Genomic DNA, 25287 nt, shown 5'->3' with positions numbered 1-25287 from the left:
TGGTCTCGACAGTAGGCGGCTTGGCCGAGACCGGAGTCAGTTCACTTGCTATATAGCGCTTCTAAGATGTACAGATCTCTCGCAAGCGTGGGGCTTTTGGGCGCCATATCCCTGAAGTAGCCTAGCACTTTCTCCACCCACTGCTCCCATCCAACCGGCAAACAAGCTCTTACTTCCTCTCGTATCGACATCTCCACCCCCTTAAGCAGCAACAACTGGCCCATAAATCTGCAAAGGGAAAAAAAAGAGGGGTTCAAAAGTTAGTTCACGACCTAATTAGAACCCGACCGTTCCGGATAACGGGGTTAGAGGAAGTAAATGAGACTAACTGGCTTCCGAATCCGAATTTTATCGGCACTGCTGTCCTCGCTCGTTCAAATACACCTGTGATCTGCGGCCAGTCTAAAGAACTCTCAAGGCACGATCTGACTTCATCCAGCACATCCGGACTTATGATTTCTTCCGCGGGTGTGTGCAAAGCTTTATACACAAACGGCCGACGCATGAGGTGTTTGCCAACGAGATAGCGACCGTGTAGCATTGCCGTCATGACATGTGAGGCGAGTTTTGTGGGTGATAACGGCGAATGTGAGTTTTGAGGATCTTGTTGGATGAATGGCGGGTGGTGGGAACGCCAGAGGTCGAGTTGGAGCTGGAGCTCACGGGACAGAGCTATGGACGGGAATTGTGTCATGTCGGACTCTATTCCTATTAGAAAACCCATTGCTCCTTGTTGTTGGGGGTAGAATAGGTTTACCATAGCTGTATACACTGTTTCTCATCCGATTGAGAAGCTTTCTATGGGCAGCTTGAGCGAGAAAGTGGTATTGGTAGTTCGACTCGGTATCTTCGACAGGGCTGGAGGCTAACGACGAAGGGCTGGCGTACGAAGGGAACTTAGGTAACGGCACGATCTCTTCGTAATCCGTCAGGCCGCTCGGCGGAACATCTAACTCTTGAACAAGGATACTGCCAATCCCCCATTAGATGGCCATTTATAATGGTAGTGCCATGATACTAACCTCTCAAACATCAGAGTATTCCAGAATACTCTCGCCAGCATGTCGCTTTCCCAAGCATCCCAGTCCATCAACTCTGCCTTCGAACCATTAAGCAACATCAGGCAGCCGACAGCTGCCTTGTGTATCATATTCCAATGGTCCAGCACCCGTACAGCCTGTGCATAGTATAAACTATACCCATCCGACCAATAAGTAACATCATCCCTGTAGAGAACGATGGAGAGCACTTACCCAACTAGCAGATGACATTGTACATACTCCAACCCCATACCACATATCAGAAACCCAATCCTCCTTCTCTGCTCATTCAAGAATCTCAAGCCAGACGGCATACCCTCCGCCTCCTCCGTGACCTCCGCCCAATCCGGTGGTACAAATCCCATCATCCCGTCGGCCTCCTCTCCTCTTAGTGGAAATAACGGGAATCCCGCTTCTTTATGTGCTGTAACCGCCATACACCCCAACGCCAATACAATAAGCAAAATACAACTCTCGATATTATACCCAAACCCGCTTTCCATCGCTACGCTTAATGTCGCCGTGTAAAAGTATCCTCTGTCTAAAATCGGGTTCGATGTATTGAACGTATTGAAGTATGCTTCAGTCAACCCTCTAATGACCGATAACGGGAGCGAATGTAGCCAATCTTGTTTTCCGGGACTTCTGGTGGTTCCGTATCCGCTGGTCATAGGTACGTCAAAAGGTAACGGCGGCCGGGCAGCTTCCAACTTTGTAACATAGTCCTCCACCAAATCTAACCCTTGTAAAAAATCGGGTAGTAGAGCCTGTATCGCCGGCCATTGTAGTATCTTATGTGCCGAAAAGGACATTCGCTTTGCCTCTTGCGTGAGATGAGATGTATGGGCCGTAGGGACGGGCGTGAAAATGTTGGCATTGGCGCCCACCTGGGCTTTTGTCAAGCTCGGACTAGTGTTTAGGACATCGGCGATCGATAATCGTCCCTTTTGGGCAACTTCCGAGGGTAGGTCGATTGCTCCAAGATCCGAGGGAGATTGTATATGTACATGTAGGTCTGATTGTGGGTCACTTTGCTGACGAATGAGGGTTGCGACATCTTCAATCTTCTTTTCGAGACGGTATATGCTACTGTAGATTTTGGAGATTGTTTGGTCCTTTCTGGTAGTTCACAATGGTTTTTGTCAGCGACATGAATGTACAGGTATGCCGGTTATGACGGCCTGAGTAGGAAGGACGTGTGTACTTTGTCGGTTTCGTCTCCGCATAATGGCAGTCCAGCCCGTTTCTAGAGCATGTCGAACATCGTGGTCGGTCCTTCAAATTGTCAGTCGCCATTTCTCAACTGCATCGCCGAACAAACAATTGGCTCTTCAGAAGGAGAAATACCTCGTCGCATTTAGTCTTCTTACTTCGACACTGATCGCAAGCCTATTCTCAGGAAGAAGGAACGTCATTGCATTAGACATTTTATTCTACCCCCTTGCATGAACAAGAGAAAAAACGACGGCAGAAACCTGTCCTAACCGGATCGATTAGCCTACTTGAGACGCGATGAAGGGCCTAGCGCGGCTGGGTATCGTAGAGGCAGAGCCTGGGTCCGGACTGGAAGCGTCGTGCGGGGAGGGTATAAGTAGAGGAGGGGCCTGCTCTGCCATTTCGGAGTGTTTGCGCTTTGTCATGGTTGGAGATGTGAGGAATTCGGTGGGAGATGTATTGATATTGATGGAGTTGGGTTGAAGGCTGGGATGAGTCGACCGCACTTTGGGGACTCATAATTATCCGTCAATATGCAACAATGCACAACTCGGTTAACTTCAAGCTTCGAATTCCTCGAGGCCAGCACTACGAACGTGACATGACAGTTTGTATTTTTGTATATATAGCGATATGAATCCGATGCCAAATTTAACCTCGAATCGGTTAGAATAAGAATTATTGTCGAATCCGAATTAATTAATCGATCTACACATTGGGTAAAGGGAAACTATATGGACGTATATGCGTCGAATGAGCTGAAGCATAGCTCTACAGCTACGGCATGGGATTATCAAGCCCTCGAAACGATAACCTTCAATTTCTTATCCTTTGCCCCTTCCTTGACAATAACCGTAACCTTCCCCCTCTCCCTCACAAGGTCGAAATCAACCCCTTCTGTCCCTTCTGCCGTGGCAACCTTAACCCCATTCTCCCACTGACTATCAAAGCGGATATCAAAGCTACCGGGGGTACCGAACCAACTAAACACAAGCTGGAATTGTGCGTCATTAAAGTTTGCGTCGTCTCCCGCTGTGTTCTTCAGGAACTCTTGTCGTAGTTGGCCAGGAAACTCGTCGTGGATGTTAATGTATGGGACTAGTCCTTTCTTTTCGATGAAGCTTCTGACCCTTGCTATACAGAGTGGAGTTTCTTTCACGACTGCTTCCAGTAGATAACCTGGGATCGAGCCTTTTGGATCGAATTTCACCTATTTATATTATGTAAACCCAAGTCAGCATCTATATTTATATATTGAAACGAAATATATAGAGGAAATAACTTACAATATAGGTGCACTTGACACCTTCCGCCCCTTCCTCGAGAACCCATCCAGCCAAGCTAGTTTGCCCCCTCACGGTCCCACTGACCTCTGGGACATCATCAAACTCCGCACTAGTTTGTAAAAAATAGTATCTTGTGACCCCGTCTTCACCGACCTCCTTTACGTGTCCACTATACCCAGTGAAATCCCTTGGAGCTACAACTGCAAACCAACCCTCCCCAACGCCCTTTTGTACGGCATAAAAACGCACAAGTGTTCTTGAGTATCGTAGACTCTGGAATCCGAGTTTGTACCTTTCATCCCAATACTTCCTACACGCCAACTGGTGGACCACGGGGAGAATTTGCTCCGCCGTGAGCCCCTTGGGAAAAGTACCGATTCCACGACAGACAGGAGCTGGGAGTGGAGGATCGGGCTGGTAAGTCGATAGTTCAACATCGTCTTTGGTACCATTCGAAGTCCAGGGGATCGATTTATCAGTAAGGAAATTTTTAAGAAGCTTAAGAGCATCGGGGAAGACGTCTGGGTGCTTGATTTCGGCGTATTGGTCGAAGACGGCGTCTGCTGGGGGCTGTAAGTCTGGCATTGTGTAGTCTTGTCAATATTGAATGCTCTTAGGGTTTTCTAGAGCCGGATCTAATCAAGACCCTATCGATAGCTATCCAAGTCTATCCTAAGCTATGATATTGACAGTGTGGTGTTCTATTCGGATGTGTGCTGTGTATACTTATACGTATAAACCGGTCTGTTAGTCAATAAATTATTCGTAAACTAGCTGAGGGTTAAGAGGTTGGTATATATAATGGAAAAGAGCCCTGACCAGCTGGCTGCGCTGGGGAGCATGCAATGTCGTTTACAATGGTGACATCAATGACAGCAGTTGGAATGCGGGGAAGTTGCGTACCTTTCCAGAGCTTGACCCTAGTAGGCGGAATGCACCAAACGGGAAAACGCCCAAAAACGGCAAAGAAGATCCCATGATCAGTGTGCCCATGGTAACGAAATGAACCGAGGCTCAAACCCTCAAACCGTCTACAACACATGTTCATTCCAATTCGTATAATACGAAGTTTTGACATGAAGTCGAGTCATGCATGGCATACGATATTGAACAATCTTCCGAGTTGATGGAACATAATCGAGGTACAACGTTTTACCGAGTTCAAATATTATGCCGTCAACAAAATTGTTGGGATATTGGTGAAGTGCATGAGTTTGGCTGGTCTCTAAAGCTGGCTCGAAACTGGTGGGTCGCAACGTCGCGTTGACTATATACTGGGACCCGATTAGAGTACAATAACTCCGTTATGTGGGCGTCTTCACATTAGATCCATGGATAAAAGGACCATAATACTATCGTAAACTGATAGCATTCCAGATGGAGCATGCTGCGGGTAATGCCCCAAGAATCTTGAATATTTCAGATCCAGAATGGTATTATATATCTGCGCAACCCATCCAATGATTGCTTTATAATATAAGCAAACCGAGTACCCGAAAATCTCGTTCAGGAAAGCTTTGGGTTACTGATCTCACTGTTGATAGTTCAAAGGGTAGTATCGTCGTACGCAGGTTTGGGTAACTTATCTGAGTATATTGCAATATATTGTCCTGTGTCTGATTGGTTGATGTAGATGCGATCACGAAAATTGATATGAGCTCGAGAACAGTACCATGGTTAGTCAGATCAAACAAAGAGCATCAGGTATGCATGCGGCTGTACAGTGCTCTTATCTTCACGTGGGGGGGACAAATCATCCAAATCTGTTCTGCCGTGGGCCCAAAAGAGTCGGGTCGCCGTTTGAAGTGGGTCGATCAACATTCCCAAAGGCTTAGCTGAGCCGTCTTCTTGACAAAGCTTCTAGCGAAAGGCTGTTGGACCTGACCCGTTTTTAGCTTCTTGCCAATCGATTGGCGAGGTATTCATGAAAATATAGTACTTCTTATTGAAAGCTGTGGAACTGACCTCTCCCCGTCTTTAACTAGCTGATGCATGATAGGCGGGCCCAACTAAATATCTATTCAAGTATTATCCACGAGATTCTCTAGCTGGTCCGATTCCTCCGCCCGAATTTTTTTTATCCCAAGGTAACATCAAGAGATTGAAAGTTAATTCAGGTGGAAAATCCGGAAATCCAGGAAACTATCTCGGCTATGTGAGGGACAACCGAGCGATCGTGGCGTGGTCCGTCCCACTGATTTTGAGGCATGAACGCCGACTAAAAAAGTAATTCATTTCTACGGAGTACAACTATGGAAATACCAGTGGTTAACCGGGAAAAGAAATATGATTATAAAGAAAATAAAGGAAATAAATATCTGACTCAAAGTAGTGATATATTCCCAGATACGAAATTTCCACCTGCCAACGCCGTTTCCTAAAACCGATGCTTTATATATACTTCCAGTAACAAAAAGCCAAAAAAAAAAAAAGAGACAAAGTAAGAAGAAGTTGACCCAAAAGGGAAACGAAATAGAAGAGTTGATATCTGGTTTATGAAGATGCATGCAGGATCCTCCTTCTGGAAGGCGTTAATCCAATTGAGAAGATCTCGCATATGCAGGCCTCTATCCAACTCGTACGGCCCGCATCCTGGGTTTCCGACGATATATACGACCGGAACTTTGTAAATTTCTTGTATATCGGCAAGTAGTTTAGTTTGTTGGGTCAAATAAAGGCGCTTAAACCCGTAAGGCCTACCAGCAATAACTAGACCCGGAGGCTGCCAGTTCGCCGATGTATCCCAAGGCTTTTCTCTCTCCCGGATAAATCCTATCTCTGCACCCACTTATCCATCCGCATGGAACCATGAAAAACCGTTACTCTTTCCAGGACTACCCCCATAATCCGTAACTGGTGTATGGAGAACCTCATCCATCGTACTCCCCCAATCTCCAAAACTGAACACCCTGTCAGTCCGATAACATTCGTTCCCACAGTGTGGGATATTCGGATTGCATTCCTCCTCCGCCATAACAAATAACCTATCTCTGATAACCCAAGGTTCGGGGCGCTGAGTAGGTTCCTTGAATAGCATTTCCGAGCATAAACTAGCTGCGCGCTTGACATTACCATCGTTTTTGCGGTCGGCTTCTTTTGTTATCATTGCGATCCAGGTATTAACCTGCTCTAGATTCGCATGGAAGGATTGGTCGGCGAGTGCACCCCTCGCACCCCTCGCACCACGCCGGTTTTTTGCTGCTCTATGGGAAGCGAAGTCTTTCATCGAACGTTTCCCTTGGAGAAATGTGATGATTTCGAGATATACGCACGCCAGCGAGAAGATGTCACTGCGTTTGATTTGGTCCTCTGTGGATTGTACCCAATCGACAACATGCATATCCGGCATGGCTGCTGTTATAGCTGAGTCGTGTGACCCCCTCCTAGAAACTGCACGGCCGGAATATATGACGTTTCTGACCGTCTCCTGTCGTGTCAGACTACGGCGATAGATTTCCGGCGCTGCATATTCGTAGTTTGGCTTTTCGGTGGAAGTTGCGGATTTGTTCCCAACATCTAATCGTTGTGACACGCCGGTATCCGCAAGGAAAATGTTTGTGCCGTCGATGAGAATCGATTTCGGTCTGATGTCTCGGTGGACTATTCCTCTCTCATAGAGAAACGTGACCGCATCTGATAAACAGTGCATCCAATCAAACATTTGCCGCCTTTTCCCTTCTTTTGAAAGTGATTTGTATATCGCGGGAGGGTTCTGAAAGAACGATTTTAGTGTAAGTTCAGTAGCAGGTGCGAATAATAGGCACCCCTCATCTTGTACTGTATACGAGGCGTAAAGTCCGACGATATGGTGGTGTGTGAGTTCTTTTAGATATTGTATCGTTCCTTGAAATTCTTCTTCTCTAACTCGATCGCTGAGGGACATTGTTTTCCGTATAACAACCTGTTGCGTTCGAGGGAAAACAAATTTGTCGTGGGAGTTGATACTGACGGTGAGCCCGGTCTTTAAAGGTTCGATGGGGATGGTTTCGTATGCATCGTAGTTGATATGGGCGCCCCGATCAAGATCGCGAACAAGGAATGCGTATTGTCTTCTAAAGAACTTCCTCTCTACTGATTGATCTCTAAGCCGCAATCTTGAGATTTGTTCAGAATCCAATGGTAAGTCCGTATCATCCCACGAACTTTCCACTAAATCAAACACCTTCGCAACCTCTCCAAGCTCGAGCAAGATCAAAAAGAATCGTTTGGCCTTCCAGAGAATCCATTCTGCAAAAGTTGTATCCGACAAACCCTCCATCATCGGCATGTGTAATTTAGCCCGTAATGATTCATCCCCTATCGACCGTTGCAAGAATGAATTTGTAACGGTCTCCACGATCCGTCTTTCATCCCACCAAATCTGCGGCGCATTCGAAGTCGTTTGTCCGGTGGAATCAACACTCCCTCGACTTGACCGCGACTGTACGGAAATTCTCGATCTTGCTTGAGCCATCATAAACGCTGAGCTTCCGTCATTATTTTCTCGAAATGCCTGGCCTCTGGCCCGTGCTTGCTGGATTATAAATGTCTGGCTCATCGAGTTTTGGAAATGGGATATATAATTCCGAATCGTAATGTTATCCGGCCCCCTGCCTAGATAGGGAATTCTAGTTCCAGATCCCTCCAAACGCTACCAATAAATGTGTTGTTGATATCACTATTTTAATAACACCCTATTGATTCCCTATCTCCATTCAAAGGCATTAGATGATTCTATTATTTGTGAAACGTCAGAAGTAAGTTTTGTGCGTGCATACCTTGTAATATCTATTGGTATATTGGTATGGTTATCCTGGCTTTCCCGTAAAACGTTGTTGCTTCTCCGTGGTTGGAATTATCCCCTTCTGGAGTTTCTGTTACGAGATAATAATCGATTCGTTACCGTTTTTGTCGAGGGCAGACGGGACGAATATAATGAGGCTCAAGATCGAATGGATATTAGACTCGGATATATTATTTTACTTTGTATTCTTTATATTAGGAAAACGATAATAAAAATAAAAATTCACAATCGGCTCGGAATTGTGGGATAAAGGTGTAGAGAGAACTGAGAATGCCAAACCTTTCCAAAGAAGCACTTTGGGAGAGCGGAGGACAGCGATTATAAATATCAGGATTCGAAAGGGAGAGTTGAAACATGCGGAACTTCTTATCAAATATTCATTTGATGATAGCGAAAACCTAAATGGCAATCAGCCCGGGCTACCTTTTTCTTCTTCTCTATTTTCGCGAAAGGGAAGGAAACTGAACATCGATATCTTCCAAAAGCAAATTAACAGGGTTTTTTCGGCGTGCAGAATGTATTTAGATGTGGGGTGACCCTTATTGCTGACTGGGCGACACGATATCCCGGTGAATAGCACAGCTACAAGACCCAGATATTGCGACGTGGGATGACATGCCTTTCACAAGGATAGGTCCAACCCAGTGCACGTAAATCCTAGTCCATTGGGCCCCGAATTTTCAATATACGTAGTATTACATAGTTCAAAAATTCCAAGATAAATAAGTGTCACCGTATCTCTTTAGGCAGTCTACCGTTGTCGGGTTCAGGGTTTTGATTGTGTGCAACCAGATTGTCTGGTACAAAACTCCTACCGTTACAATTGCTCTGCCTAATACTTCTAAGACTGGGTATCTTAATGTCTCGCTGCGTGCTGAAGTCGACGCATGTTTCACAAGTACCAAAATTGATCCCCGGGCCGGGCTTCATATCAACCCTTGTAAAGAGATACCCGTATAGTCGCGTCGGCATAGCTTGATCGATCCTTGATGTTTAGGGAAGGTGCAATTTTTGAATAATTAAGAATGATTATCATAATAAGGATATATCTCCTGGTCTTTGCGCGGTGAAACCGAAATCAATTCATCTGGGCATCCTCGACAATTTTTGACGACGGTTTACTGATGCAGCTCGTGCTATCATAATACATTAATATGTAGCTCTAATTGATGGCAATCAAGCTAGCGAGGTGGGTTTTCCGTGGTCTCGCGTGGTAGTGATCATGACATTCTTGAGTGACACTCCTAAATTTGGCATCCGCTTTGTCACCTTCTCACTCAACTTTTAGATGTGAGCTTGAATCTAGAATATTGATATCGATCCCCGGTTCTCGGGCGCAACATTTATTTTCTGTGTTCGTTGTGGGGGTTGAAGATAACGCTATTTTGTCCAATTGGTGACCTTAAGCGAGGAGGATGTATTTTCTTTACGGTCTAAATTGTATCTCTAAAAAAAAAAGTCCAACGAAAGTCCTTCGCATAGAGAGGGGAAAGAAAAAAAAATAATCAATCCATATCTATAATATCTAAAGATGGTTCGACAAGCTCAAGAAGACATTGAGCTCCACCAGACTACAAGAAGCCCAGTTTGGATAATCTGCAGGTAAGCTTTGCCCGGCGAACACAGACCCACGTGTGCCTGCGCCTGTACCACAACTGATTTTTTTGCCTTCGACTCATTGCGTCGAAGGTTGCGCAGCTTTGGTATCGGACGCACATCCAGATTCGAAATGTTGGGCCAAGTTTCCGAATTCCCAAGCGAACGATTCGATCTGCATCGATGCATACATTTTTATGGTATGTAACACAACCCTCTCATACTACTGCAAGTGAGCATGAGAAGCAGTAGCTGACACTTATTTGTTGTAATAAGATCACTAACCAAACCAATTTATTATTTCATATGTGTGCACGTGTGGCACGAATATCCTACCGGTTTAAAGCATCGAGATATGTGATCAACGACTGTGCAAATAACGAGGAATGGAAATTAATGCGTGAACACGGAAGTTCATGCGAGATTCCTATGAGATTCCTAGCCAACCGAGAAGAAGGGACGTCTGGTTTCAATATTAGCATGTCTCTGACACGCGCACCTATGCCTGTGAGGAACATATCGCCGTTGCTAACGTTTGCGATGCCTTGAATGCAAAATTAATTTTAATAATGCTGATCGATACCTTTAACCAACGGCTTCGGTATGACTAGATGTAAATGAGCGTTTGCAAGCGAGGTAGTGTTAACTTTGGGCAACTACTTAGATTTGCAGCGTTTGTTCTACACCCTTAAGGTCTTCTAGATCTTCGTCAACTAATCAAGGTATCATCTATCGATCGTGATTGGTAATTTAGGGAAATCCTATTTTGAGATGGAGATACATATAGTGCAGCGGTCGAGGGCCAGCAGTTTTGCGAGTCGATTGAACGTCACATCAAGCTCCAGATCGCGATGCAATGTCCGTTTAGTTCCGTTGGTTGCAATCTATTGGTCTGGGCCGTGGGTATGTTAGTTAGCGGCATGGCAGCCATCGGCCGCCACAGTTCATTCTGGCGCCCACGATTTCAAATTTAGCCAGCCAGTACTGTTACTATTAATATTTTCGTGATGTTCCAAATTGTTGCAATCGAATCGTCGACTAATTCTCTACATATATGCATGCTGTAAATGACTTTAGTATAGATATACACACATAGGCTGTCCAGCTGGGCACGTGCAATCAGGTCGTGATAACTATTTTGAAATATTAATATTGCTATTTGATTCGAGCTTCAGGCATGGGAGTGTTTGGTACTTTTGTTGCGAGACCGGCATTGGTGTCACTAACGTTCTATACTGGCCGAAATACCAACGAGACTAGCCGAATGTGATTGCTGAACATACAAGAAATATTCACAAACTGGTTAGTTAGGTAAACAGTACCAGTACATACAAGAACATATTCTCGAGGCTAATAATTTGGAAAGAGTTTTAATCAGGAGGTTTTAGGTATCACGTTGGGAAGACCGTGCTTAGCACTATCCTAGCCTAGCTTACAGCTGTCAACACTTCGAATTCCTGAATTCACATTAATGACTTTCCGCAGATTCGGCTCGAGATACTTCGGAAGATTCCCCTTTTCCTTAGTGAAACAAGGTCTGTGATGGGAAACTTTGGGGTATCGACTACCCTGGTGGATAAATACTCGATCGGATTCGCTTTCGGTTGTGCACATGTGATGCAGGTTCAAGATCCGCCGTGGCCGGCCGGGCGCGAATGGCCATCATTCCACCCTTTCATTACCGCTGTCTGCAGGGCGATTTTAGTCGGCTCTGACTTGGACCAATAGCCAACAACCACAGCGTTAAAATGCCCCACCCCTTTACTCAAGCCTTCCCAAGACCTGCCCACAGAAAAAAACTTTTTTTAAACATGCCAGAGCTCGACGTTTGCATGGCGCTTGTTGCACCGATCAGAAAGAGAACATAGATTTTCGATCTTCACATACCACAAACGCACGCGTATAAATTATTATTGCTATTATTATTTGATAAACAAGATGAGGGGGAAATAAAAACAAAAAAGAAATAGAAAAAAGGGAGGGTAGAAACAAAACTCTGGCTATCACTTCATACCCTGGTGTATACGTGTGGCTTTACTGGTGACCACTCTCAATAGCAACCAATCGATTGACATAAGAACAGAAAATGACCGATAGGCAAATCCATAAGACCTAGGAAAGTAGCGCTGGTGGAGCGCGAGCTGGAGTCAGGGGGAAAGTTGTAAGGGGAACGTATGGTTGCATGCATTCCCACCGTGGGTCGTTCCGAAGAGCGTCGGAGTTATGAATTTAAGCTTATACATGCCGCACGTTTATAGAAAGGCTAGCCCTGCCGGTGATCCAAAAGGGGATTAGCTGAACCAAGAATAAACCAAGGGCCAATCCCCTTGCCATAATGCAGGAACCACCAAGACAATAGCAGGCCTCAACCCTTCGAAGTCTGCATCCAACGGATTCGGACACTAATTTAATTGGGTGGCTCTACATAGGAACATGGGGTGTTTCTTTGCCTTCAATACGGGATGGAAACAATGCTTGGTTAGGGCTTCTACTTCTCCCAAGTAGTATATATAGTCGTGTTCTTGTCCTGCTTGGGATTCATTTCTTCCTTATTCACCATCCACATCCACCCATCCGTACAGCTGTGAGGACCTTCGCTTGGAAAATATAGCATAGACATTCTTTATTACATCTATTCAACCACATAATACCAATTATTCAAAATGAAGTCATTCACTAAGCCCCTTCTCTTTGGTGTTTTGGCCATTGGTGTTTCTGCTAGCTATGGGAACGATGCTCCAGCTGTAACCACGCCCTGCACAACAGCGACTCCAGTCACACCTGTACCTCAATACCAGAGCACTTCCGAAGCTCCACCACCACCAGTGTACACTACTCAGGCTCCACCACCACCACCAGTTTACAGTGTTTCTTCAAGCCCCCCTCCTCCAGTGTCAAGCACGCCACCAGAGGTCACTTGCCCAGAACCTTCCGCCTACGCCGCTTCTTGTGCGTATTTATGCAAGGGTTCGAATGCAGTTGCGTATTGCTCTGGAACCGATGTTACAGATACCGGCTCTGGCACCACTTGTACACCTTGCGGTGGAGCCCCAGTTCCATCTACTGAGCCTGTGTACACCCCACCACCACCACCAAAAACTGAGGAACCACCAACTCCAGAACCTTCTACCGAGCCTGCGTACACCCCACCACCACCAGTAGAGACCGAGCCTGTGTACACTTCTCCTCCAACTCCTCCAAGCACTTTGTCGACCGCGCCTTCCCCAGTTCCTACTCCAGAAGCTTGCCCGTCGTACGGATACACTGCTTCCTGCGCTTACATCTGCACAGGAGGCTCTCAGAAGGTTGCCAAATGCTTTGACAAGGACATTTCGTCAGACGACGAAGGTGCAGTCTGCACTCCCTGTGGCGGCTCTCCAGTCCCACCACCAAACAATACCACCACACCTGTTTACCCACCAAGCAATACCACCATCCCACCCCCACCTAATTATAATTCAGGAGCTACCGCCCTAAATATTGGAACCGCTGCTATCTTCGGATTAATCTGCATGATGTTCACCTTGTAAAAGGTTGGATGTGTAATTTTATTTCTGAATTTTTGATCTCCAGAAACCTCCAAAAGTACAAGATGCCTGAATGCCTTAATGTATACATATACTTTATAATGTTTTTCTCGACGTGCACTAGTTAGTCAATTTACCAATATCAAAAGCGACGCTTTACATGGTCGTTCTAGTTTCTATTTCAATTCCCATCGTTCTATACAATTACCCAGCGTAATCAATTGGTTGGACTTGGCACAGCTGTTCTCAAAATTTAATTCTGTGTTGCTACTGTTGGAAGCCAGCCAGTCATAATAGGAAATTAGCTAGTCTATTTAGGAAATATCTATATTTGGACTTGGCTCCAGAACGTACAACACATTTGTCGCCCACATAATATTATCTCGCGCTCGAGAATCACAATATCACTGATTAGAGCTAGTGACAGATTCGAAAGTATTCTATATCCCACGAATAAGTTTCCGCTAGTAGTCTGGCCAATTTATGGATAAATATGCTAACTTCTATCTGTAAGACAAATCATGCCTTTATTCACGAAACTCCGATACATGAGGGTCTATATTTGTGATTAGCACTAGCGCACTATAGTCCTAGATACATAAGCGCTTAGCTACGCTAGCATATAAAATTATACCTATGAGATCAGCAAACTAAATGAAAGAGCATAGAGTTAGTATTCAATTCATGGATAACCATGGCCATATCTTATACGACGATGATGTTGATAGAGGAAATGGTTCGACTTACTTCCGATAACACCATTTACTTGTAAGTCCACACTAGTTGTGTAGCTAGCCGCATCACTGAGGAAGTACACATAGGCACCTCCAAGCTCCTGGACTTCAGCTAACCTTGGGATACCACCATAATACTTAAGCTGCTGCTCCCAGTCGGGTTGTTGGGGAACCCAGTATGTCATTGCAGTCTTGACGAGACCAGGGGATACGGAGTTAACTCTGATGCCATGTTTGGCCCACTCGTAGGCAAGAGTTTTGACCCTATATGATCCAAGTTAGATATTTAATTCGAGAGAATGTATGGACGGTTTAAAACTTACATGTTCCGAACACCGGCCTTGCTAGCACCATATGGTGCGGATGGGACTCTCTGGGATAAAGATGTTAGCTTCTGGTTGCTAAGAAAATAGCGAAATTTTTTAAGTATTGTTTACCTTATTGGGCCTGTGCGATGCCATAGACGCCTGTATTCTGTTAGCTTTACTCCCACTTCATCTTATGGCGATTTCTATGTTTCTTACCGTGAAAACAATTGATCCTTTAACTCCAAGGCGGATGAAAGTCCTGGCGGCAACTCGAGCACAGTAGAATGCACCGAAGAGCTAGAAGTTTTTATTAGCTATAGTCTAGACTTAAGCCCGTTAACCCCTAGACTAAAGTACTAACATTGATGTTGAAAAGTCTCTCAATCTCTTCTTTTGTGAAGTCCAAAGCGGATTTATGATTGGTGATGCCAGCGTTAACAACCATTCCACTTAGAGTGCCAGCTTCCTCGACAATTCTGTCAACTACAGTTGTGACCTCGTCTTCATTTCGAATATCGGCCTTGAGAGCGAACAATCGTTTGGGATATTCTTTCGAAATCTTCTCGAAATCTTCGCCGACGTCGCCAATATCGATCGAGTAGACTCTAGCGGCACCGTTTGCGAGACAGCATTCGGCAACACCGAGGCCAATACCTCTATTGGCTCCAGTTACTATTGCGATCAAAATTAGAGCTGTGGGATTTATTTGAGAGGAATATTATAAACGATAGGAGGGCCGCTTACTAGCAATAACTTTACCCTCGAGCATAATCTTCTTAACTGGCTCGACTTCGGCGGTAGCGCCGTTAGTTCCATTTGGTGCAGACATTGTGATTCCGATTTAAGAAAGATATAGGATTCTTCAAATGAAGTTGATTGCGCGTGAGGCTTGTAGTGATTATGGATGATAAAGGATGACATTGCGGGAAATTTCGTTACTTATATATGAAAGCCGCTGCAGCTCTGGCTTATCGATAGCACACTACCCGATTGATTATCTCGGAGTCCGGGGAAGCTCCAACTAGTAGCTCCGCAATTATTGATCTCGTTACGGGGCACTTTATTAGTCATGTGCTCGCGAATTATATGAGCCCGGAGAACGAATGCAGGTGAGTAGTATCAAATTAGGTCAAATTGGGTCGGGTGCTTGCGCCCGGGAAAACTGGTAGTTTTGATCCACCGTTGCCTTCATTAGGGGACTATTTCCGAGAATCTGGGACCATATGTGCATAGATGACGACTTGGCACCATTTCCCTCAACCCGATACCTTGGGTTCACGCGTAGTATCTCATTTTTGCCAGGGATGTTCACTTAGTACGGGACATAGAGCTACTATTTATGATGTAAAAATATGTGCATAGGAAATTGACTGGAAAATTCGTCTATTGAACAAAATAAACTGCTGGTACACTGCCTAGAGCTCCTCATCCCGAGATTTCGCCATCAAAACTGAGTTTGGACGACCTCTAAAACGCCCAGAAGCATTTCTCTGACTGCCCAAGCGCCCGGGTCTGGCGGCTCTACGTACCCCTCTCGCCCCTTTACGTATGTCGCTCTTCCAAATCTTGCTTTCATCCCCCTTGTTCCTTCAGCGCCATCTGCACCTGCCTTCACAGCCTTGGGGAAACTACCAGAACTCTTGTAAGTTTCGCAAAATGGAATAAGTGTATCCATAACTGTTCTATCTCCGACTCTGGCCCCACTATGGCTCATCAGACCTTGGAGGGCATCATAGACTGAGTTGGCAAAAAGCTCATTAATATCTGTATTTTCTGGCTGTCTTCGTATTGAAGCAGTAAGGCTTGCTAAAAATATGCCAAAGATCGCACCGAGAGTCCCGCCCATTGCATCAATGGAGGTTCCGAGCAACGATAGAAGGGAAACCAGTGAAGTGTCAGGAGTGTCCGGAAATGATTGCAAAATAGATTGACAGACAGCCTTGACACTCTCTCCGCAATCACCATCACCCATTTCCATGTCCCACTTTGTGAGCTCGGGCTCAGATGCGATGGCCCGCTCACAAGCCAGTTTTATGGAGTGATACAAGAGCGATGAATCAAGCTGCCGGTCACCAGTTATGTGGTCTTTAGAAAGGCCATTTTTATCGGCACCACTCATAACGCCATTGGTTGCAGTTTTGGCAGTTTCTGCGAATTTGTAGTTCACTCGTGGCCACGCGGGAGCATCAGTTGGGAGATCTAACAGTCGAAGAATTCCTTCTGCCGATGTCTTATGCTCTCGGGCAGTTCCTGAGATGTTTAATAGGGAAATAGAGAAACCGGGTCCATTCAAAGAAGTCTCGAAAGTTCCGGAGAATGTTCGCACCGGAAAAATTGACCAAGAGTTTCCTATTTGATAATGTTAGCTCATCTTACAGCTGTATCTCAAGTTTTAATGAGCTTGAGATAAGGCAAAACCCTTTTGGTGAAGCACATCATTTAGATACAAGAATAAGCTTGAGACTTACCTAGTTGGACTATAGCCTCATTTGTGAGGGCCTGTAACTCGAGCAAACTGGTTCCGCCAAAGTTGTTTACAAGCAAGGCAATGTCATCTCCCTGTTTGAATTTAAGAAAGGCTCTATCTTCATCTTCCGGGTCGAGGAGGAATTTTAGCATTTGCTCGATCAAAGATTCTGGTGAGGGTAATGGTGATAAATGTTGCAAGCCCTACTCATTTTCAAAAATTAGCTAAACGCCGCAAGTTGGACCGAAATATATCTCAGATAAACTTACGGGTTCATTATGAATACCCATACCCAGCACACAGACGTCATCGGGTACTCTCTCGTGATTTATTCGTCCAAGAACATGACAATGATCAAGCGAAGCCCCTACAGTGACGAGGTTCGAATTGACGGCTCGCCCGACAGAAAGACATTCGTCGAATGAATAATCTGTTTCCGATGCCGCTCCCAAAATCTTGAGGCCGAGTATATTTCCTGCTAGGCCTCTTCTACCGACCATTCCGGCTCGTTTCCTCCCAAGGGCGACATCATCTGTAACCGCTAGAACTGCGACTTCTAGCCCTTTTGCTCTGGCTTTTTCGCATGCTAGTCCGAAATGTAGCTTATCGCCGGTATAATTTGTTATTACCAAAATTGTGCCTTTGTCGCTCTTGACACTATTGATTCCGGCCATCACTTGCGCGGCGCTGGGGCTTCCAAAAATGTCGCCATTAACAGCTGCCGCTAGCATCCCTTCTCCGACATACCCTGACCATGCGGGTTCGTGCCCGCTACCACCTCCAGAAACAATTGAGACTTTAGAGGTGTTATGAGATGGATTGAAAATGACTTTGTGCTGCGGAATCAGTGAGAGTGAAGGGTTTGTATGACAAAGTCCTCGGAGGGACTTGACCACTAATCCCTCATATTCATGGAAGAAGTGCTTTGTTGACATTTTGATTAATTGAGGTTTGCGGAATATCCAGCCTTGACGTAGATCTAAGGGAAGTCTTGGTTGTAGAATGAAGGAGGACGAGAATGCTAAGATTTAGGCAAGTCAATAAACATTTTGTAGATCTAAGTGGCCCATGGATTGCGGTACATAAAGTTAGTATTTGAGGTCAACCAAATCCGACTAGATGGCCGACGATATGCGTACGCAGCTTAATGCCAGTGTCATGCATCTGAGAAATCTATTGTTGCTTTCATGATGTCGTCGCCCCCCGACCGTGGACCAGGTGTCGAGACAGAAAAAGTTCAAAAGCTATCGATGGAAAGGAATCGTGGCCGCGACCACGACACGATTTGACAGCAGCCGAGTTGAGAAACCTGGAGATATTAAGATGCGGAGGACGCCTAGGACCTTGCTTGCGCCTCAGTCGTTCCCACGTTTAATTAAATTCCTTGCGTTCGTGCGACATGCGCATGGGCGAAGGATGCATGTAGATGCGGATGCATGGGTGTGGAGATTCGGCTAGTTGCCTCGTCTCGGTGTCCAAATTTCTTTTTCCGTACTACCGTTGTCACTAGCCGAACCCTCGGCACCTAAGTCCCGTGGCTGTGAAAGACGTCTCGGACCTAATATGGAGAGGCCTGGAGGGAATGATGATGCTTCAAGCTTCAGGAACCTATGCCTTCTGGAAACAATAATCTAAACTATCTGTTGGTTCTTTTTAGACAGAACTGCCGCCATGGCTATGCCGGCTTGGTATATTAGCACTAAGGTCGACGCCCTCTAGGTTGCAAGGGAACTCCGACAACAATATTAATTCGAAGACCACGGAAGGCACAAGGCTTATACCCAATCCTCGAAAGATTAGTTAGAGAAGATCCCATATTAGTTTCCCTCTTCTCTAATTACTTATATGCGAAGGAGGTTCAATAAAAGTGTTTACGAGATCAAATCCAGTCGACTCTACATCAGACGTTCAACCCGAGACGCAACATTATATTTACCGCAATAATCCTAAGCTCTTTATATACCGGCAGCGCTATATCTTTGAAAGTTCGAAATGGCACCCTCTGCGAACGATGCTACAACCAACACCGGCCTTCGAGTAGTTATAGGCTGCGACGGCGCGGGCGTTCAATATAAAGATGCCTTATATGCGGATCTATCCAGCGACGCAAGAGTTGCTTCTATCACAGATATCACCAAGCCGCTCACTGATCTAACGGACTACGCCAACATCGCAATCACAGCTGCTGAAGCTGTTGCTACGGGTACAGCTGATCGAGCTATTCTGATCTGCGGCACCGGCCTTGGAGTTGCAATCTCGGCCAACAAAGTCAAGGGAATACGCGCGGTTACAGCTCATGATAGCTTCAGCGTTGAAAGGAGTATTCTCAGCAACAACTGCCAGGTTCTGTGTATGGGCCAGAGAGTGATTGGGTTGGAGTTAGCAAGGAGGCTGGTACGAGAGTGGTTGGGTTACACTTTTGACACCAAGAGTGCAAGTGCGAACAAGCTACATGAGATCGAGAAGTACGAGAGTCGAACGGGCAATGTCCATGAAGTTGTCACTTGCTCTTAGATTCGATATCGCGATTCAAGATAGGTCTGCTAGCTAGTTATACTTGTATATACTATGATTACTATATATAACCCACTAGCAAAATTTAGATTATTTGAATTGAATATTAGATAAGCTTCTGTCCTGATCATAACCTAACATCGGCATCCTTTGATTTCTCATTGCTACTTGGCAATCGTTTATATATCTATATATTATTAGTCACTGACAAGATCCTGAGATCAGCACACTGTCAGAGCTCAATTCGACTGGGAACTAGAAAAAATAGGCCCGAATCTCGCGAACAAAATAGCTAGGATGATGTAATATTGAGACTAGGATCCTAGGAATCGTTCCCACAACGTAAAGATAGCTAAATAGATTAAATCTTCGAATTTCTCTGTCCATGTTGCGCTAAACGGGGAATACCCATAAAACGATGAATATCAGTCGGTCGAAAATTGCCATTTATGCGTTTTCTCGATTCTGTCTATCATCCCGATATCAGACCACTTGGTCTCTGAGCCCGGACCGTTATGTTCAATGCCGCGCTTGGTGTTTGTTGAATCTAGAATTTAAAATCTTGGGCTCACTTGAGTTTTCGTGTCCATCAGCCTAGCCGTCCTATACCCGCCAGCGTTGCATTTTAAACTAGCGCATATCCTGGTTACTAAACACCTTCACGAGATCAGAACCGGCAAACGGTCTCGGTTGTTGTCCACCACAGCTTTGCTTAAACTGGTTTTCACTAAACTGCATGCGGCCTACGCTCCGCTTTGATACCAATGAATTATGGAAGCACCCTTGCTGGTATGTGGTCCGCAAGCCTGTGCTTTTGCCTTGGAGCTGAGACCTTCTGTAATGGCGGTTAGAGCTGTAGCTCGTTACATGTCCAGAAATGCCCATTAAACGAGTCCAACCTGCTCAACTCTACTTCCCCGGATTTCGTCCAATTCGCCTATCCGGATATCGCGAGACGGCCATCATTTCCCCACCACGCGTGACGGCCGTTGCAGTGCTGCAGCGTTGACGTTGTGTAATCGAACACATCATGAGCCGGCCAGTCAACCAAACCACATCTTCTGGAAGTGCGTCGCCGGCTCCAAAACGCAGACAGCGCAAGAGTCGGGCGCGAGGGTTGCGCACAAAGACGGGATGGTGAGTCGTATATCCCCGGGTTATGCGCCGATTTATACAGTCTACCCCGGATAACGGTCCTTTTGTCGGAAATCTGGGGTATGGGTTTATATGAACCCAAAAATATCCAATGAATGTGGACCACCTTTCAGCGACACTCTAAAATTTTGCCACGTGCATACCAATACTGCGATTCACTGAGATTTTCAGTTTGAACACTTTCTAACAACTAGCGGTAATATAGCATAACATGCCGCAAGAGACACATGAAATGCTCTGAAGAACGGCCCAAGTGTGCACAATGCCAAAAGAGCGATAGGGAATGCATTTTCGAGGATCATGGCATCACTACGATAACGATCCCAATCCCCGAGCCTGTAAGCACAGGAGGGGAAAGACGTCCGAACCCACCTTCTTTTACACCAGTGTCGCCAATTGCGACTCCAATAGTGCTACCGACGAGGGCTCCGCATCCTCAGGCGCCGTCTGAACCTCCAGTAGGATCTCGTCCGGAAGACGATCCGCGGTATCAATTTACTCCTCCTCCACCTGAAGCAGCAGCTGAAATCAGGAAACACCGCCAGTCGGAAAGCATACATAAACCCCTGACTCCAAACTTAGCAAATTTAACAGTCGACAACTTGTTCGCGGACGTTGTTCCCTCTGTTAGCATACCATCCTTGGATCCACCTAATGCTGGATTATCACCAGCAAACACGGATACTACTCATGCATCATCAAATTTAATTAGTACTGAGCTGGCCTCGATAAGATGGTTGGGGCTTTTGGCAGCAGATGCGGCGCAATCTGAACCAAATTTCTCGTTATCGCCTTTCATAACTTCTGAGGACGGCATCTCAGGCCGCTTAGCACTACAACAGCAAGCCTCTGCGAATCGGCATAGCTATCAAAGCGGGTTGGAAGGTCCTGGTGGTACTGGCTATAGGGACCTTGACCAACTATTGTACGCGGTCGACGTCCAGGCGAATCCTTCTAATGAGCGGAAGCTGTGGCAGTCACAGGAGAGAATAAAGCTGACAGAACAAGAAATGTAAGATATTTTTACTTTAAACTCGTCTCTGACTCCCCAATTCTCATGAATTTGCTCTATAACAGTCCAGTCTTCCGGAATTTCGTCGAAAATGTGAGCTCGTGGGTAAGAACAAGTATCTTGTTTAAGCACTCTTCAGTAGTCTTGCTAACATGAGGTATTTTAGATTGACCTCCTTGATCCATTGAAACATTTTGGAACTTTGATACCACGACTCGCAGTAAGTAATATATCTCAATGCATATAATTAAATTTAACGCAACGGTTTTTAATTGTATGATAGCTTCACAACGTTGGCCTTATGAAAGCCATACTTGCACTCTCTCACCGCCACCTCTCCTTGAACCCAGAAAATATGACAGATAGGAACACCGCCGTTCAGTATTACTTCGAAACCCTTCACTACCTCCAAACTGCACTACAGTTTGAGTCTTACAGTCGTTCACAGGAATTGTTAGCCAGTGTTCTGATTATCTCAACATATGAGATGTTAGACGGGTCGAACTCAGGATGGGAACGACACCTTAAAGGTGTATTCTGGATTCAAAGATCCCAAAATATTCACGGCGACTCTGGGGGAACTAAACAAGCTGTCTGGTGGGCATGGTTACGACAAGATGTGTGGGCAAGTTTCCGTGAGCGGCGGCGACCACTATCCTTCTGGAAACCTTTGAGGTCCCACGAAGTCTTGAATCAGGATGAATTGGCAAGCCGGAGTGTCTACTTGCTGGCACAAGCGGTAAACTACTGCTCTGATGAAGAAATCGAGGCTGGAAAAATGAATGTACAGGGACGAGTAGAACGTGGGGAGCGCTTGTTGGAAATGCTAGAAGACTGGACCCGTCATCTCGGGGACGAGTTTACTCCCTTGCCAGCGATCCAAGATCCAGCAGATATAATTCTCCACGATATCGAACCTTTGTGGTACCATCCTCCTCAATACGGGATTGCGGTTCAAACCCATGCTTTTGCCAAGATATTAGTCTTGTTACATCGGCCGAGTATTGGAGGCTACAAGGAGTTTGCGGTTTGTCAAAAGCTACTTGCAGACTGTGTTAATATCATCATAGGGATCGCGGCTACGATACCCTATGAAGCTGCTTATTGTCTAATGAGTGAAATGTGCTTGTTTGGCGCGGGGTTATGCGTTTCGCACGACGAGAGGAAGAAGGAAATTGTGATGGAACTAATACGTCGATGCCAAAGAAGAACAAATTGGCCAGCCGTTAGCTTAGCAGACGAGTTGCAAAGAGAGTGGGAAAAATGAAGGATCAGAGCATTGATATGTTCGATCTATAAAAAAAAGTATATCGATTTCTTGATCTTGTCGAGTTGTTTGACATTTTGGCGCGGTGTATTCTGGGAGCGGTTCGGAATGTTTATGTTCTGCTGGCGTTCGAATCAGCTGAAGCCACAAGAAGTAATACCACTTCGGCCTGTATAATACTCTTATTCATATTAATACAACTTCGTCGGCATCATCTCTTTTTAAACTATATTTTAAGCTCTATAATATATAATCACTGTGCGCTCGAGTCTCACAGGTTAGCTAAATTGGCACGGAGCGTCCAATAGTTAACGCGTAACGTTAAAATCAACAAGTATATATAATGGATGTCTGGCCGCGGAATTACAGTGAAAATTTGAGGCTTTATAAATTAAGGCCTTAAAAATTCTTCAACCCTAGCCCGGGTATGCATCAGGCAAGCCGGGTTTCCCATCGCCACTACCCTCAAGTTGGGTACACACGTAAAGATATATCTAACTTACCGAGTTAGTATTTCTAGATTTACGCGGGAGATGCTATAATTCTCAGCGTATTAGGTTCGGGAGTTGATACTAATATTCAATTCAAGCAGAAAACTGCTTGGGCGATATGCACACCCCTTCATAATTCCGAGGCAATAAACTAAAATAGATCTATACACAAAAACCCAGATGAACCAGAAGATATATATACAATGAAAATAAACTCCACCCGAATGCCAAAGCTTGCATAGTATATTTATACAACTCCCTGGTTTCCCTATATTGATCGATTTACCAGGCTCCAACAACACCAGAAATCGGAATATCAATGCCCGAAGTATAAGAAGCAGTATCAGAAAGCAAGTAAACATAGGCACCTCCAAGTTCCTGAGGCAACGCCAGTCGTGGCATTCCTCCGTAGTATTGCATCTTAAGATCCCAATCCGGAGCGGTTTCAACATAGTATGTCATTGCGGTCTTCACGAAACCGGGCGAAATCGAGTTTACGCGGATACCGTATTTGGACCATTCCATAGCGAGGGTTTTGGCAATGTTTCGGACAGCGGCTTTGGTACCACCGTATGGTGCCGAGGGGGCGGCACGGTTAGGTCCGTCTCCTACTTTACTGGCGGTGCAGACCTAATGGAAGCCGTTAGATCGGATATCTTTTATTCGGGTTAGCAGCAAGATAACTTACGATCGATCCCTTAATTCCGAGTTCGATAAACTTCTTGGCGGCGATAGTGCAACAAGAGAAAACGCCGAAGAAGTTAAGGTTGAAGAGTTTATCCATCTGAGCGCGATCGAACTCCAAAGCAGGTTGGTGCTTTGTCATTCCAGCATTGGCAACCATGCCGTGGATAGCGCCGGATTCTTCGACAATCTTGTCAACCGCGTTCTGGATGGATGCGTCTTGTGTAACATCAGTTTGAATGTAGGCAAGACGACCGTTGAAGCGTTTCGACAGGGCATTGAATTCTTCGGTGGGCTCGAGGAGGTCTAGAGAGTAGACTTTAGTTGCAGAGTTGGCGAGGCAGACTTCAGCAATACCAAGTCCAATTCCACGGTTGGCGCCAGTGACTAGCGACGTCAATTGGTCAGTTCTTGCACCCTCCAAGTAGGTATGTAGTATCCTGAAAATTTATCTGGACTTACTGGCGATAACTTTTCCCTCCAAAGTTATTCTCCAGTCAAAGGTTTCATCGGGGAGGGTGCTAATCGCCTTTGACCGGGCTTGGTGAGCGGCCTCCAACATTTCATTTCCAGTAGTTGGCTTTTGAGCGCCATTGGCGGTAGTTCCGTTGGTAGAAGTCGGTGACATTATTTAAGATGTTAAGAAAGTTAAATTTGGAGGAAAAAATGGTCTTGTGAGGGTAATATGGAGTTGAAAATGTGCGAATATCTGTCAATGGCTTGGATAATTCAAGTTTTCGAAAAGCCAAAGTTCAATTTGGGCGGCTTCCCTCTATATATGTGAAGCTATGGCCGGCAAGTCCGAGGCCCTCCTAGGAAAATAATTTTAGTTCTGGAATTTTTTTTTTACGGAATTAGGCACATGTGAGCTAACTCATCGCATCGATTTCCATCTTAGCAGCTATAGGGCGGTTGGCTTTGCGAAGCTCGTCCGATGCGAGTTTTGGATTCCAAGCTTGACCCCGGATATCGATAACAGCTACAAGCTAAGCTAGGGCCCACATATTTGATCCGCGTCTCCGGATCCCCACATTGTAGTTATGTCCACGAAACGAGCCAGGGGAAAGAAATGGTCACGGCGGCGAGATGCATTAGGCGGAGAGAGAAGCTTCCATGAAGCGCAATCTGGGGCGGACTTGCGTACAAGAGACGGCACTCTACGGCGTGAGGACTCGTCTCTAGGCATCTAGCCGCCACTACTGGTGACG

The 25287-nt window shown here is 45.6% G+C and overlaps 9 protein-coding genes across 9 annotated transcripts; 3 read left to right on the top strand and 6 right to left on the bottom strand.

Annotated features, from left to right (window-relative positions):
- Positions 1 to 41: 41 nt before the first annotated feature.
- AOL_s00173g367 (uncharacterized protein) lies at positions 42 to 2336 on the bottom strand (the record flags this gene model as incomplete). The annotated part of the gene is made up of 6 exons (XM_011128109.1): positions 42 to 228; positions 330 to 702; positions 758 to 969; positions 1023 to 1193; positions 1254 to 2159; positions 2245 to 2336. The coding sequence occupies 6 exons, from the start codon at positions 2334 to 2336 to the stop codon at positions 42 to 44; spliced, it is 1941 nt and encodes a 646-aa protein (XP_011126411.1).
- Positions 2337 to 3048: 712 nt separating this feature from the next.
- Positions 3049 to 4126, bottom strand: AOL_s00173g366 (uncharacterized protein; the record flags this gene model as incomplete). Its single annotated transcript, XM_011128108.1, has 2 exons — positions 3049 to 3465; positions 3542 to 4126. The coding sequence occupies 2 exons, from the start codon at positions 4124 to 4126 to the stop codon at positions 3049 to 3051; spliced, it is 1002 nt and encodes a 333-aa protein (XP_011126410.1).
- A 2203-nt stretch (positions 4127 to 6329) lies between these two features.
- AOL_s00173g365 (uncharacterized protein) lies at positions 6330 to 8078 on the bottom strand (the record flags this gene model as incomplete). The annotated part of the gene is made up of 1 exon (XM_011128107.1): positions 6330 to 8078. The coding sequence occupies one exon, from the start codon at positions 8076 to 8078 to the stop codon at positions 6330 to 6332; it is 1749 nt and encodes a 582-aa protein (XP_011126409.1).
- A 4505-nt stretch (positions 8079 to 12583) lies between these two features.
- Positions 12584 to 13450, top strand: AOL_s00173g364 (uncharacterized protein; the record flags this gene model as incomplete). The annotated part of the gene is made up of 1 exon (XM_011128106.1): positions 12584 to 13450. One exon carries the CDS (start codon positions 12584 to 12586, stop codon positions 13448 to 13450), a length of 867 nt encoding a protein of 288 aa, XP_011126408.1.
- Positions 13451 to 13974: 524 nt separating this feature from the next.
- Positions 13975 to 15318, bottom strand: AOL_s00173g363 (uncharacterized protein; the record flags this gene model as incomplete). Its single annotated transcript, XM_011128105.1, has 7 exons — positions 13975 to 14003; positions 14195 to 14445; positions 14505 to 14554; positions 14619 to 14648; positions 14706 to 14786; positions 14851 to 15161; positions 15234 to 15318. 7 exons carry the CDS (start codon positions 15316 to 15318, stop codon positions 13975 to 13977), a joined length of 837 nt encoding a protein of 278 aa, XP_011126407.1.
- Positions 15319 to 15933: 615 nt separating this feature from the next.
- On the bottom strand, positions 15934 to 17891 carry AOL_s00173g362 (uncharacterized protein; the record flags this gene model as incomplete). The annotated part of the gene is made up of 3 exons (XM_011128104.1): positions 15934 to 16838; positions 16958 to 17159; positions 17226 to 17891. The coding sequence occupies 3 exons, from the start codon at positions 17889 to 17891 to the stop codon at positions 15934 to 15936; spliced, it is 1773 nt and encodes a 590-aa protein (XP_011126406.1).
- Positions 17892 to 18948: 1057 nt separating this feature from the next.
- Positions 18949 to 19470, top strand: AOL_s00173g361 (uncharacterized protein; the record flags this gene model as incomplete). The annotated part of the gene is made up of 1 exon (XM_011128103.1): positions 18949 to 19470. The coding sequence occupies one exon, from the start codon at positions 18949 to 18951 to the stop codon at positions 19468 to 19470; it is 522 nt and encodes a 173-aa protein (XP_011126405.1).
- Positions 19471 to 20500: 1030 nt separating this feature from the next.
- Positions 20501 to 22904, top strand: AOL_s00173g360 (uncharacterized protein; the record flags this gene model as incomplete). Its single annotated transcript, XM_011128102.1, has 5 exons — positions 20501 to 20607; positions 20831 to 21637; positions 21703 to 21742; positions 21804 to 21857; positions 21921 to 22904. The coding sequence occupies 5 exons, from the start codon at positions 20501 to 20503 to the stop codon at positions 22902 to 22904; spliced, it is 1992 nt and encodes a 663-aa protein (XP_011126404.1).
- A 773-nt stretch (positions 22905 to 23677) lies between these two features.
- AOL_s00173g359 (uncharacterized protein) lies at positions 23678 to 24707 on the bottom strand (the record flags this gene model as incomplete). The annotated part of the gene is made up of 3 exons (XM_011128101.1): positions 23678 to 24025; positions 24084 to 24466; positions 24542 to 24707. 3 exons carry the CDS (start codon positions 24705 to 24707, stop codon positions 23678 to 23680), a joined length of 897 nt encoding a protein of 298 aa, XP_011126403.1.
- Between the last annotated feature and the right edge of the window lie 580 nt (positions 24708 to 25287).

The sequence above is a fragment of the Orbilia oligospora genome, assembly GCF_000225545.1.
Source record: "Orbilia oligospora ATCC 24927 unplaced genomic scaffold scaffold00173, whole genome shotgun sequence".
Lineage (NCBI taxonomy): Eukaryota > Fungi > Ascomycota > Orbiliomycetes > Orbiliales > Orbiliaceae > Orbilia > Orbilia oligospora.
The sequence above is the reverse complement of the archived record's forward strand: the minus strand, read 5'-3'. Positions and strand labels throughout refer to the sequence as shown.